The sequence below is a fragment of the Astatotilapia calliptera genome, chromosome 2 (assembly GCF_964374335.1).
Source record: "Astatotilapia calliptera chromosome 2, fAstCal68.1, whole genome shotgun sequence".
Classification (NCBI taxonomy): Eukaryota; Metazoa; Chordata; class Actinopteri; order Cichliformes; family Cichlidae; genus Astatotilapia; species Astatotilapia calliptera.
The window spans coordinates 5,508,494-5,523,923 of record NC_137423.1 but is presented as its reverse complement, the minus strand read 5'-3'; the positions used below and the strand labels follow the sequence as shown (position 1 = coordinate 5,523,923).

The 15,430-nt window shown below is 40.3% G+C and overlaps 1 protein-coding gene across 6 annotated transcripts in view; it reads left to right on the top strand.

Moving 5' to 3' along the window:
* Window positions 1-15,430, top strand: part of LOC113030834 (teneurin-3) — a 132,220-nt gene that overhangs the window by 96,421 nt on the left and 20,369 nt on the right. For all 6 annotated transcript variants that reach the window (XM_026182631.2, XM_026182622.2, XM_026182613.2 and 3 more), the window contains 4 exons: window positions 4,439-4,558; window positions 6,417-6,678; window positions 7,631-7,898; window positions 8,831-8,974. In XM_026182631.2, coding sequence (XP_026038416.1) covers window positions 4,439-4,558; window positions 6,417-6,678; window positions 7,631-7,898; window positions 8,831-8,974 — 794 coding nt within the window. The remainder of the gene's footprint in view (window positions 1-4,438; window positions 4,559-6,416; window positions 6,679-7,630; window positions 7,899-8,830; window positions 8,975-15,430) is intronic.

Sequence of the window (15,430 nt, the reverse complement as noted above, 5' to 3'; positions counted from 1 at the left end):
ATCTCACATCTTTGTCTTTGCAGTCAAAGTGACAAGCCTGTTTACAGTCGCTTGGTTGCCACACGGTTTTATTTATTTATTCTACAAGTTGGGATTAAGTGGTTCAGGAATAAGCTTGCTCCCTGTTAAAATCAGCCCTTATGACTATAAAAACATAAGGATTAGACTGCTTAAACCCAGATAACAGGACCATGTGATTTTCCAAATTGAAAAAGGAAAGTACAGCATAATTTAATTTTTGCATCAGTGAGCTGCCCGTCACACACAGTTTGTATAACAGAGACCTGATAGAACGCTTTCTCATTTAAATCTGTTCTTCCATCAAAAAACATCAAACACGGATAATTTTGTCAAGTTATTACTGACTGAAAAAATTAGAAAAATCCTGTTGTTGCAATGTTGTACATGATGACCACTTTGATGACAATGAGTCACTTCTTTAGCTCATAACTCATAAAGGTGACATTTCTGTTTTATAAGAAGGTACAGGATTGCAGAAAGTTTCCTGTAATTATTAGCCACGGTGAAAGGCAGATTTGTCAGTTGTTTGGCTGCTCACTGCTACCAACTATGATACACTGTCATGAAATTCTGTGCAGGCAGTCATTTTAACCTGGAGAATGTAAAATGGACATCACTTTGACCCTGAAAAACAGCATCACAGTTATACCCGTTTTCTACATTCTCCTCTGCTTATCCACTTCATGGTCATGGGGGCGGGGCTAGAGCCTAGCCCATCTGTCATACGGTGAGAGGCATGGTACTCCCTGGACAGACAATCAGTGTGTTAATTGGGTAATCACCAATTAACCAAACACTGCTCAGGTCTCTGGACGCACAGAAACAAAAACTGCACACAGAAATGTTTAGTGTAACCTCGCAAAGCTGCTCAAAAACTATTCTTTTGTTTTATTATTATTTTTTTTTTTTCCTCACATTCCTCAATAAGTTTAGTCTTTTGGATTTCGACTCTTTGACATGCACCACTAGATATATTTACCCCACATTCTACCCACACAGATTTATTGTGCTTCTGAGACATTTTGACACTGATGGGCATAAAAGCTGAAACTTTTTGTGTTTCTCAGGACTCCTTTTATTCATTGTGACACCTTGCACTATGCCTACGTCTTTTTCTTGAGCTCGTTGCATGAATTTGATTTTTAGTGGTTTTTGTATGACTGAAAAGTTTGATGTAAAGAGCAACAAGACCTTACCTCATGATTAAAGTACTGTACAATATCTCTGTGCAAACTGAAGAGACTGTTATATTTTTCATGTAAACTTCGGTGCATTCCCACATCTGTTCAGAATCACAAGAAGAGTTTGTTTTGTGACTGATGGAGAGGAAAATGATTGCCAAACTGTGTGCAGAAGGCTTTGGGAATATTTCCGCCAATAGTTTAAAGTAATCCTTATGTAAATAGCATGCTTTACTGAAAATATAGAATGAGGCAATTCCCCACAGCCGGGTTCTCAGTAATCCTCATCCTCATTGTCTTCAGCTTAATGTCGATTTCATGTCTGGCAGTGGCATTAGCTCTCTTGCTCAAAATATTCATTTGCCTTTTTATCTCCTCATAGAAGTTAGTTTTATAGTCAAAAACAGTGTTTTAGGAGCTCTGCAAACATGCGTAGTCCTAAATTTTACAAAATTAATTACCTTTTTTTAAATCTTATCGCTACATGGCAAATACTGCATACATGAAGTACATTTTGAAAGAGTCATATAATGAAGTAGAATTTAGTAGTGACAGGGTTTGTTTGGAGACCCCTTTTTGTTTTTTAATTCATTTGAGGTTATAGCGTGAATAATTTATCCACTGCCTTTGCAGAGTATACATTATGAGAGTCTCTGAAGCACTGGAACAATGCCAGAAGAGAAGACTTTCAGCGACGGTAGTGACTGTTATGCCAAGCCGTAGAGTATCTGATGTTTAAAGGTAGAGAAATGAGACACAGCTAGAGGTCATTCATGTCCTTCTATTTTTAAGAAGCCATTGTGTTAGCCCAGAGAAAGGCAGCCGATTTCAGTGTGTGGTCAGGTTTCAGAACTCAGCAGTAAAGTTGTCCCTCGTATAGCACAGAGAATAAAACATGTGTTGTGGTGTAGTGCCCCCCCCCATCCCCCCAACCCTCTCCCCTGCACAATAGTTCCCCAGCCATATCACATGTCCCCACACAAGTCTCCCGCTGGGTTTTGAGACGTTGTTTTTCTACCGCCAGTCTGGCACAATGACAGATAAGAATGCATGAATTATATGATTCATTTCTGGGGTTTCAGCAGGTGGTGCGACTTTGCGTTTGTTTGGTGGTTCAGTTCTTGTATCATCCGTCTGCCTCTCAAAAGATTAATAGAGTCACAGGGAAGGAAGAGGGAACCTTCGCTGTGGCTCTTAAGTGGCCTTGTTCTTTGAGCCAGTAAATAAACGATGGGAGATGGTTGTACCAGACATGAAGCGAGAGGGAAATGAGAGGCTAAAGCTGTTGATCATCTTTCTTTCTCGCTCTCTCTCGCACACACGCTCTCACTCTCATATACGTAATGACCCGGAGATAAAGTGGCAAAATAGAACATTTTTTGCCCACCGGTGAAAAATGCAGAGGGAACGCTTTTAAAATTCTGCTCCACGGCTGAGAAATTGGAACAGCTAAATGTTGATGGAGAAATATAGTTTTGTCTTTCCCTTTAACTGTACCTTCAAACAGAGGACTACCTTAACAAATCGCTTCGCACTTAAGAATATAAAAATAAAGATTAGTGTTTGACAAGTTCTACCTGCAGGCCCAGCAGTCGTGATGAATAATGGCAGAGGATGAGGATATCTGATGCTTTAAATTATGTATGAATATTCCGTGTTTGTGATTTACAAAGCAGAAATGCGCAAGAAAATGCCTTTTTTTTAGGGGAAAACAGGGAATGAACTGCTAGAGGTGCTGAACCTATTGACCAGAAGCAAATCCATTTACCAGCAGGGAAAATCTGAGTTGGGGAAACTAAATGAGTAATGCTCCCCCATGCCAGACTAACTACCACAGAGGTACCCTAAAGTGAAGCATTTAACCCCCCATCCCCACCCAACACTATAACCACCACTGCCGCTGCCATTTGCTCCAGTAACATTACAGTTTGACCAGCGGTAGAGGGTGAACTACATAAATTATAAATCTGCCACCATATGTGAACATCTGGTGACAGATTTATGTTTCCAACACATTGTTGTGTTGGAAACATAGACATAGTGTGTTCAAAAATTCTCTTTTCTTCTTTTTGAACCAAACGTATACACACATTGTTGCCCACAGACTTTAAATGAGCAAAAGCCTCCGCTTTTGACTCGTCACTGCCTAACACTGTATGTGTTCTGTATTCCAACTGCATTTTTCCTTTCACATCTAGAGTACTTATGGCTTCACCTTATAAAAAATCGCTGTGGCGATTCTGTTGTGTTGTAGAACTGCTTTTCTTTTTCAAAACCCTTCATTTTTTTCCATTTGTGACAGTTTGCCTCGAGCATTGAATTTTGTTGTTCTGAATTCCTATAAAGTGCCTTTTGACACGTCACTTGCCTGGCTTTGCAACTTCTCACATCAAGAGGATGTCTGTAACTGAGCTGAAGAGCTCATTCCAACACAATTCTTGTTGATATATTATCTTTCATCACAAGTATTACTACAGACATTTATCACGCTAGCGAACGCAAGACTTCAGTATGACACTGACAAAAGGCTCTTTTTCAGAAGCAACAGCACTTGCTGGAATAATCACACTTGGATCACACCCTCTTCAAATACAATTTAGGGGAAATTCCAAATTCAGCAAGGTCAGATAACAATACTGTGAATATTTCACTCGTGAATCTCATTTGATAGCCTCACTGCTGGGTGTATTGTACACTTCATTTACCGAGTTGACTTTACTGAGGAGACTGATAATTTAACTGTGAATGTTGTTGGCTAGAGAAGATGCTGTGTGTTTACACTTTATTCCCACAGTTTTCTGCAATGGCCTCACAAATTGAAATGCCCTTACAGCTATACGTAGTGTGTTCAGTTGTGTCTTGTCATAACAGCACCTATTTTTATATTGCGCATTAAATGCATGAAAAAAATCTATATTTGCATTCTTGTGGAATATAAATGCTGCAATACGAGTGCAAGACGCTGCAAAATCTTAACAAGAAGCCCTCAACCGACTGATTTATGGGTCCTTAAAAGCAGTAAACAGACACAGAGAGTGGCTCTGTTAGGTGCCGTTTTCATGAGTAACGACCACTGACGTGTGTGTGTTCTTAACAATCAGTAAGTCATACCTCTTAGCTCATGCCTCGGGCAAGGGGATGACAGTTGTGAGCAGTGCTGATGCGGTGGATGCTTGTTGACACCGGCTGGCATTGTTTGTTTACTCAGCTCTTTCTGTGTTTGTTTGCCCTCACAGCCTGGCATCAGTCATCCGGGGTCAGGTCCTAACGGGAGATGGGACACCGCTGATTGGAGTCAACGTGTCTTTTCTGCACTACTCAGAGTACGGCTATACTATCACACGGCAAGATGGCATGTAAGTTAGTTTCCCCTGCTCACGTGCATCATTAGGGGCATACAACGGAAAACACAGTCATCTTTACACAACGATCAACAAGTGTACAAGCAGACACCCAGCCAGCTCAGTCTTGGGTTTTAACCTTTGCCCTGGCGAAAATATATTTGTAGCATGTCCTGCTGTCCCCAGACTCGTGTGGAAAAATCCAAGAAAAAAAGGCTGTCCAGCAGAGGAGGAATTGTCCTGGCAGTTATCCAAAATGTGCTCAAAACAAATCGAAACAGCAGCACATTGTGCCCTAGAACAATTCCTCATGCAAATGTCACAGTGGTGGAGGCCATTTTGAACCAGGCTGTTTAAAATGCATTGAATCAGCAAGGGTAGAATCAATCTGCCCGCAGTGTAGTAAAACATGGGATTACTGCCTGACCTTCTCGTGCTATTACCACAGACTGGCTATTAATAATGGGAGTGCAAATACATACAAGACAAACGTATGTCACACATTTTACAGCGAGCGTTCAGCTCAGGTAGGAGCTTCATTTCGCACATGGTCGTCAGAGATTATGAACCGAGCCTTCGTTCGAATTCAACAGATAGAAACCATATTTATGTGCTGCCAATGTGGAATAAAAGGCTTATTGAGTGGCAGAGAATTGTACAGCTGTTGTTATGAATCACAATCCTTGGGTCCCCAGATAGCCGAGGATTAGCTGATTTCTTCAGATATTCCGCCCTGTAACTCTTCTGACAAGGAGCGTGATAAATGGTCGGGGATAATCACACTTGGTTAGCCAACAGATCCGCTCAGTGTGTTAAGAAGGGGGGGGGGGGGCAGCATCAAAGCCCGGCCTCTTGCAGCTGTGAGCTCCCCACTGCCCAAAGTGGAAAGAGCTTGAGAAGGAAGCTGTTTTAGGTCAGCTGCACAGCTTGGTTGTCGCTGCGTGTGCGTGTGCACGGGTCCGGGTGCGTACATGAGATGTGCGAGTATTCAAATCTCCGTGTGTGTGTGTGTGTGTGCCTTTGTGGATGTGGATACATACAATGTCACTACGCAGATGCTTTACCCCCTGGGTAGTGGAGCACGCTGAATATATAGAGCAGCACTTCAAAGACTCGCCCTTCATTTCCAAACCAGTAACTTTTCCCTGAGTAATGTTGTACTAATTAAACCAGTTCACCAGTGAAAACTCCCAGAACTCTGAACCAAATTCAACCATAAAGTGTCTTCTAACACCACGCTGAGTGAACAGAAGTCATAAATTAGATTCAGTGAATAATAATATTATATGGAGACTGAACAGAGGGATCACTTTGATAGGGAAAACTGCCTTTGAAAAAGGGATTATCAGCCTTAACATAAATATTTACTTTGCTACTTTGAACTTGAGGAGACATTTCAAAATTATATCAGTCTAAGTTTTCGCCATCATTAGTCATTAATAAAAAACAAATCCAAGGCGATGGTGGTGATTAAATCTGGAAATGTGCTAATGCTGCTAATGAAAGGTCAGTTACTTAGTCTCGATTCCTTTGGTAAAATAACTGATTATTGCAAATATTCTTTTGGCTTTACATAAAAAATAAAGGTGTTTGGATGTTATGATGAAGTATTTGACTTGTTTTCAACGTATCATGTTTAATGGTTGTCTTTTTGACAGCTAAGAAACATGTATAGTATATAGTTCTATTGTAACGAATGGAAATGAGAGTCAAAATAATGAAAATTAAGTTCAAAGATGTAAAAGAAACCTCTAAAGATTTTACTGCAGAAGATGATTTCAGTATTTTTACATAATAAGTGCAGGTTATTCAGTTGCTGTTTCTATTTAAGCATTAAAATTCGTACGCTTCTATTTCCTTCCAACATTCGAAGGTTTGACCTCTTGGCCAACGGTGGAGCATCACTGACGCTGAGCTACGAACGAGCTCCCTTCCCCACATTGCACCGAACAGTGTGGCTGCCCTGGAACGTCTTTCATGTGATGGACACGGTGGTGATGAAGCGGGAAGAGAACGACATCCCCAGCTGTTACCTGACGGGCCTAGTCAGGCCCAACCCCATCATCCTGGCCACACCCCTTTCCACTCTTTACAAGACCTCCCCAGAGGACAGTCCTATCATCCCAGAAACCCAGGTGAGATCCATGTCATAGAGGGGCATTGGATGGTGGTCAGTCCTAGATTTATTGGTATGACGCATTGTTTTGAATGACCTGTGTTTGAGTCCAGTATTACAGACAGCAATGCTGAAAATACACAAGCACAGAGTAACAATAATGCTGTTATCTTCCTTTCACCATGGCTTTCTTCTCTTTTTTAAACTGCGTTTTTTAAACTCTTTTTTTAAAACAGATTTGCCTTACACGATGCCTTTGGGCTTTGATTGAACCGAGGCATCTCCACTAAGCCATAAATTGTCTCATAGCAACACTGATAAATTCTAAGGGTACATTGCATGGAGGTTACATGCCTCAGGATTTGGTTTGTTTCCATTTGGCCCAAATCTATGTTGTAAATCCCTAAATTTAGAAGTTGACTTTGCAGCTTTTGCTGTTTTTACTGTTTGGAACAAATTCTGTCTGTGTTACATCAGAGGGATGAAATCAAAATCATTGGACATGCTTCAACATAAGTATAGTGTCGGTATGTGAGGCAACCAGGACGAAAACGAAAAAAATAAGAATGACTTCTGTCAATTATTAGTTGAGATGTTCAAATATTTTTTTTTCCCTGAGACTTTTAATAATGAAGAATTCATTTACTGCCTGTGGAGCTCAATTTGCATTTAGAAGATTGCAGTTTGTGGCTGGCATAAGTAAAAACTCTTCTTTAAATAGTTTGGCTTCCTAAAAAGTTCATAATGTTTGACTGCTTAGAATAAAATGTATGTATTTCTAGCAACAAACAAGGTTTTTCTGAGATGAAATTCGTTTTAATGTGACCTGGATAATAAATTGTATGTATGTTATCCTGCATTTGAACTTATTGTCATTAAATACATACGTTTGTTGCTCCTATTAACTCTGTTACTTAAGTCTACTCCATGCTGTGGCTTTGGCACTGGTCTGACTGCTAATTAAATCTTAGGTCCTTCATGAGCAAGTGGCCATACCAGGCAGTGACCTCAACCTGGTCTACCTGAGCTCCAGGGCAGCTGGCTACAAGCCCATCCTCAAGGTGCTCCTGACCCAGGACCGTCTCCCCTTTGGCCTGATGAAAGTCCACCTGATGGTGGCCATCATGGGCCGTCAGTTCCAGAAGTCTTTTCCTGCCTTCCCCGACCTTTCTTACACTTTCATCTGGGATAAAACAGACGCCTACAATCAGAAGGTCTTTGGCCTGGCGGAGGCTGTGGGTGAGTTCCTGCTGTGAAGCTGCCTACTGAAGATGTTGTGTAAGCATAAGTTCACCGCCAGATACTTGTGCTACCTTCAGGCAGTGAACCTTAGTTGAACTTTTAAAGATTGATTTTACTTTTTTTAAATTGAGGGTTATTTAGCTGGGGACTGCTTTTGTTATCATGTGCAATAAAGATTTAGCAGGTGGTGTGAAATCCTGAAATCCCCCTGTGCTGCATTTTTGAAGGCCATTGCTCTTTTGCTGACTTCTTTGTTTTGCATGTATGATATTTCAGCAGCTGTGCACTTACTGAAATATTGCCTCTGAGGCAGAGGCCTGGAAAAAAAGGGGGAAAAACAGCCAAGGGTCAATAGTCAGAAATACTGATGAAAAAATAAAGTGACAGAATCTTTTCATGCAGAATATTTTGATTATTTTATATTATAACTGGTTAACTGAACATACTTATTTATATACTGGTGGGGTACAGACTTACATCTAGTAGCACTTGCATCATCGCAGTTTACTGATAAAATTTTCAAAGCTCAACATGAACTGAGAGTTCAGAGAATTTTGCAGCATTTGTGATTTTTCCTAAAATGTGCTCCATCTGAACTTTGATCATTTCAATATTTCTTGCCACCTTATATTTTGATTATTTGGAATTGTGGTTTATTTGCATTTACACAAGATAAAACAGACAAATGAGAGGAGAATACATAAACTCCAAACAGTGCAGGCAAGACACAGAAACCCCATGGGCCTTCTAAACTCATCCCAGCTGGAGAAAATTAAACAGCCAAAGAGAAGGCAGAACCAGGAAATACAAGAAATGGCGACGACATGTACTGAATGTCTTATAAGCTACAAGCCTCATTGCTGCTATAAGTATCTTATAAGGAGGTTGTAACCTTGCTCACCACAGGCGTCTGCTGTCATTACTTTCAGTGTCAGTGGGATATGAATACGAGTCCTGTCTTGATGTGGTGCTCTGGGAAAAGAGGACAGCGGTGTTACAAGGCTATGAACTGGATGCCTCCAACATGGGCGGGTGGATGTTAGACAAACACCACATATTGGACATTCAGAATGGTAAGAAATAAACATGTATACAATATGCATGTGTGTCTGCAGAGATAGGTAGCCTCTTTGGGTTACAGGCAGGTGGTCTTTACCCCGAATCACCGCAATAAATACTTGAATCAAAATGAAAGATGGTTCGTCATCCCATCTGCAGATAATAGAGGAGAGTTTTGAAGGGCCGATCATTCACAGTAATGACTGAATAAATCAGCGAGTAAGCCACCAGGGTGCAAGGCTTGCAACGATTCTACACCACTCAGCTATTTTAGGAAGAAGACGGCCTTTTGGCGCTCACGAAGGCTTACACTTTTGATGAACAGGCGTCATGTTTAATTCTCGCATTAATTCAATAAACTTAATTAATTTCTTGCTCTGTCATCAATCAGATTCTCTTTAATCGGCAAGTACAATAAATGGACATGAGTTTGTCTTTGTCGAGCTGCTGCACAGTTATGAGAAAGGGGAAACATACATAATGAAACTATCAAATATACCTACAGCAAAGTCACTGCTGGGTTACAGTACCAGGAGGTCACACTCTATAATCTGGAGATTTCAGCCAGCACACTATTAAGGGGTTTCAGTATGTTACTACTGTGGAGGCAGTAATATGACTGCAATTATAGGAAGTGTGCCTCAGGGCCTCGGGCTAGTGAGTGCATTGTCAGTTTGCCAGACTGCTGTTTTGACATTAAACCCACTTCGGCTCACAACCGTTGTTCCAGTTGTCCAACACAATTTGTGTCCTTTTCATCTCGAAAATAGTCGAGGTCAGTCCGTAGTCTCACACTGTCAGAGTGGAGTTGGTGAATACATATTTTGTTTTCATTCGAATAGGTTTTATATTTTTGTTTGGTTTTTTTGGCATAGAAAGCTGATCTTGGCTCATTTGGAAGTAAAATGAAGCATTTTTAAAATCCCTTGAAAAATGGATCTTTATAGTTAACAGAGCACAAACTCATATAAGATTCCTTTGTTTTGCCACGAGCAACAAGTGCATCTCAGAAAGGAAGTTACAGATTTGGTAAAGGTTTTATCACTTTCTTTTACCTAAACTAAACAGAATTGCTTTGAGGAAATGAATTGCACTTTTGCAGTAAAATGTACATTCTTTTGGTGCAGAACAGGGTTGTTTTTTTTATTATATATGCTCATCAGCTAGGTGGGTGAAACTAATCAGTATTAATCCCTTCAAAACATCAGTAAGCACGTACTGTGCTAGTGATGGGTACCACTCTACAAACATCGCCCACTCAGAGGTCAGACTCTGCACTAGCAGGTGTAAGTATTGAACTTTTATGATGAATTGTTCTTTACAGAGCTTTGTTTGAGCAGAACGAAAATTAATAACAGCGTAGAAAAACTTTTAGCCCTTTTTTTAGCTTTTTTCAGGCCACTTGTTGGTTTTCAGATATATCATAGAGTTCCATCATGTTGAAAGAATGTCAGTAATGGCTGTCACTGATGCTTTAGATCATGTGCATTAGACTGAGTGTTTTTACAATGAAAATGTATTATCGTCCATCACATGCAAAGCTTTACATTCAATATTCTTCAAAGGCTTGGATCCTAAGAGCCACGACCTCTATTTTAAAATAATATGAATTTGTCAATATGATAAAAAATGTGTATAAGACACTCTGAGTAGCTCTATAGTGAGGCTGAACCTATAAATTATGATCATAGATTTAACAGCACACAGTTAAAAGATCTGTGTGGCTGTTTGGGAATTAAAAGAAACAGTTGTTTTTATGAGTGTCTGTGATTTTAATGCTAAATTTGAAAATGTAAAAATGCAGCATGTGCTGAACAGTTACATTTCTTAAGGTCTCTGTATCGCCACAGCTTTGATGTGTTGTGTAAGGAGGTTCACATGAGTTTTGGAGCCCCCTTACAAAGCCTCTGCAACCACCCAGCACTAAAGTATAAATCTGGTTCTTTCTTGTGCCGTTTTATCCAGATCCATCAAACTTTTAAGTGAACCACTCAGATTATTTTTGTGACCAGATATTTTGGCTACCAGAGGAGGGCTTTCTGTAAGGTGAAATGTTTGTGAACTCGTTTCTGCCTCCACAACTGGCAGGTACAGAACTATTCATCCCACAGCTACTCAGTGGGTTTGCACAGTAATATCATCCATGTGTTCTTCATATATATATAACAGGCGACTCAGAAGTCAGAGATTGCGAATGTGTGTTTTGTCAGAAATGTTTGTGGAAAACATGTCAGAGAAGCAGTTTCTTTGTTCAATCCTTGATGGTACTTTGTCCTGCTTCTTTGTTGAACATTAAAAGAACAGACATAGAAACCCAATCTGTCAAGCCACCCGGAACCTGAAGTTTGTGAAGTGTGCAAAAGAACACTGAAATATGCTTCTAGCTCGACTGCTGCTGGTGCAATGCGTTTCATCCCACCTGTCTCAAACTATAGCACACCCATCTCCAAAGCCTTCAGAGTGGCAGCATCACAGTTGGAGTTGTTGTGAGATGCATTTGTGATAACAGATAAGTGCAGCATGTGTGATATGCTAATGTATGCGGCATCCTTTATTAGATTGAGCTGTACCGTGTGTCTGGATTTATCAGAAAATCAAACGTTACTGTGCATGAAAAATCATCATGTGCGGGCTTGTTTTTGTACATGGAAACAGTGATGACAGAAATAAAACAAGAACCAGATGGTGTTGAGTGTTTTCTTATGCAGTAAATGCTGCAGCCTCCCCGAGGCTTTTTCACACTTTTCACTTGTCCTTTTACAACGGCGCCCTGAAAATATTTAAACTGACTAAATTTAAAAGATTCAAAAATAGCAAACTCGTGTTGTTTTGTCTCATTGATTCCTGTCTGACAGGAGCAATCAATTTGCCGAAAGGGTTTCATGCTCCAATCCTATTAGCTCACCCCAAAGACGGTGTGCTTGGTAAGCCTGTGAATTGTTTTTGTTAGCGACTTTGGCATGCTAGTTTATGCAGGGTTCACATCAAAGTGTCAAAAGCCAATCTGTAAACATATCTATGTTTGCGCTCACATTAATTGTTTTTACAGAGGTAGTGAGTCGGCACCTAGTTCTGCCTTGAATTCCCTTAAATTTTCTCAGTACAAACTGAATTATTCAGTCTCGCATTCAGCTACTTTTTGACATTTGAGATTTATAGCTCATGTGGGTTTTTGGGCAAGGAATGCAGTTCGATATCCTCGGTCAGCATGAAGATGAATCCAAATATCACTGTTTGCCTTCATTGCTGCTCCAGTATTGATTCTTTAATGCTGTAAACCTTGACTAATGTCCTCACCCAACATGCTAGCAAGCGGTGGTCCTCTGCAGCCGCACAGCGGTTTAGCTCCAGACATTTGCTATCGGTCTTTGTTGTGACTCTTGCTTCATTTTTGCACTACTTCTAACATCTGAGCACTTTTTATCACATCGTTTGTGTCAAAAGACCCAAGCAAAAAGCCCTCTCCGTCTCTGCCTCCACTCCAGTGCCTGTCAAACTAGATAAGGCAAATTGCTGGTGTCTGTGCTTTAGTCATGTCCTCCTGCCCCTCCTTTCTTCGTTACAAGTGGATAGCCCTTCCTCTCAATCTGCAGTTTGTCTCTATCTAGGGTAACATAGCTGATTCTTATTGGACACAGCCAGGGTTCAGCAATTCAGTATCTCTGAGTATACTTACTGTACAGCTCACGCACATGCTGCATTTGAAGCACCGAGATGTTTCCTGCCCACTTTTAGCCTCAATCAGGATCAGTGGGAGCCTCGGTGCTATCTCTGAGAATGACACTGTGCAAAGGAGAGTAGAAAAGGACAGGGTGCAATTAAGACGCACTCCCTCGCTTCCCCTACGAATCTCTGTACTCTCTATGTGTCACCAAGGTGACATTGCTAAGGGCGCTCCAATTTTTTTTCTTTTTTTTCCTTTTCTTTTTTCTTTCAGGTACAGAGGCTTGGCCTCACATTTGTACCATTAATCATCTCGAAAGCTGTGATGTTGACATTAAAGAATTTTTTTTTACCACTACATGCCTCAAATGAGCCTTTTATCAAACAAATTATTACCTTCTATAATGAGTCCAAAGAAAGAATCAATTCAGTTTGTAGGTGGAACAGTATTGTGTGTAGAGAAGAATTATAATTTCTATATACGGGCAGAAGGCAAAGTTTGTAAAGATGACATTCTGGTCCTTGCTCAAATATTCCTGTAATAACTCCTCTTCTTCTTCTGCTTATTTTTCCACTTTATTTTCTGTAAGAGAACATAGCCTTCATGGTTTCTCCACTTTTCATTCACTATAATTTATCATTATACACATTCATAGTTTTGATTGTTTTCTCTGTTTCTGCTATTATTTGGGAAATTCTGTGTTAATCCTGGAGTCTAACTGTGTCTGACTGTTTAGTAATGTGGTAAATGCTGCGTGACATGCGGTTACATTACATTATGGTTATTTGCTTGTTGGATGGAAGAGTGTTGGAGTGATCTTGGAGCAAGAGAGATAACAGACTCTCAGACTTTATAAAAAAAAATTAAAAAAGCTTTTTTTTTTTGTCCCATTTTGCCAAGTGAAACAGTGATTTCTCTTTCACCAGCTTCTATCCAGAATTTGAAACACGCCTCCACATATTCGTTTACTAATCAGTGAGCAGACACAATCCTAACGGCTGAGCCGTTCTGCTGCCATACTTATATTTTGAGTCTCCTCTGCAAAATCTGTCGAGGGAGCGCTTTTCGTCTTTACACTTCAGCAAAGTTTTCTTGCTGCAGAAACTGTATACTCTCCTTGTCTCAGGAGCGGGAACTTATTTCTAAGAAAGTTTTTATTTACAGTATTTCTTCCAAACTCAGAGCACAGTAGAGTAAAAGCATGAAATATTTATGGACATATGCTTATGAACTCTAAAGCCATTTTAGTCTGGACACTGTAGGAGTCCCCTTATTCGGCCTGGGGCAGTAGACAGTCAGAAGCCAAATTCCCATCAGTGCAGCTCTCCAGCTGAGACTTCACAAGCTTGATCCTTGCAACAATCATCAGCAGTAATGTGTCATGACCAAGTGCCCTTGAGGGAGGAAAGCTGCACCTTAATCTGCTCTTAAGTTAGAGGCAGACATTGTGTATGTGAGAAAATCATAGCAAAAGGATATACGATGGTATGTGAAGTGATAGTTTGGGGGGTAGCGGATGATTGATAAGTATATTTAATCCATTCCATTACACTGACTTATAGCTTATGGTAAGAGTTATGTATACAGTAATGTGTGATGGAAGTGTAAATAAGAGAGGACCACAGTGGCGTGCCAAAACGACCTTAGCATTCTTCTTTTTCTTTACTTATTTATTTATTTTTGGCTCAATAGCTGTACCGCTGCAGCTGATCTACGTCCTACACACTGCGGTACATCTTAGATATTAAAAATGTCTTTGTCTTTTCTGGGAATGTTAGGAAGTTATTACACAAACAGACATTAAAATTCTAGTCAGATTACATAGTTTATTTGTTATTTGTGGCTCTGATTCGGGGTGCAGCCAAAACCTTTCAGTTCACTGAGTGTTTTCATCACACTGTGTGCTTTATTCAGTGAGCAGACGCATGGATCACAGTTCAATTAAAGTCCCAAGGTCGTTTGATGGCGTCACACGTAAAGCCTTCCCACGGACCTATTTGTCTTTGTTAGAGGCTCATGTATAATGCTTTCGGATACAAAAGACAGATTGGTCAGATCGTCCTGTCAGAGTCTCGCCAGACCGTGCCTTCATTTGAATTTGTCCTTCAATCAATTAAATCAATGAAAGGAACTAATCAGAGAAGGGACAAGCAGCGTGGCTGCATACTTGATTTCCCATACATCCAGGGTTACGATGGCTTATGGTACAGCGCTGTGGGAGAACGACATCATGCGACCATTCAGAGGTGTCATAGATCCACTAATTAGGACAGAGGCAGTGTGAATTCACACAAGTTGCTGGATGTGAATAATTAAGTGCTTCCAGCATGCACTTCTTCCCTTTGATGTTTTTTTCCCCTTTGAAGAGAGTCCCACTATATCAGCACCCTTTAAAAAGCCAGTTATAGCTGCCTCTTGTTAAAATATTAATCTTTAGTGACTCACCAAATACGGTGAGTCCTTAGTGAAATGCACTATTATTAGGGGGTGGTGCACTGCACTGTATTTATGTCTACCGCCTCTTTGTGACTAGAGGAGAGCAGGATCCCTGTTAAGTTAAAAGAAAATTATTTTACATAATGTATACTTCAGCTTTGCGGAGAGTTTCAAGGAACCCACTAAAACAGCTGTAGAGCATTTCCCAGCATTGAAGTATTAGGTTATATCAGTTAAAACAATGATTAAGGCTAGTTCCCCGTGTGCTGCCTTGACTCCCTGAACTATTTAAATCAGATTGCCTGAGTTTTATGCAGTATAAAATAAACCAGTCATTTGGACTATAATTTGTTACCTCTCATTTAAAAAT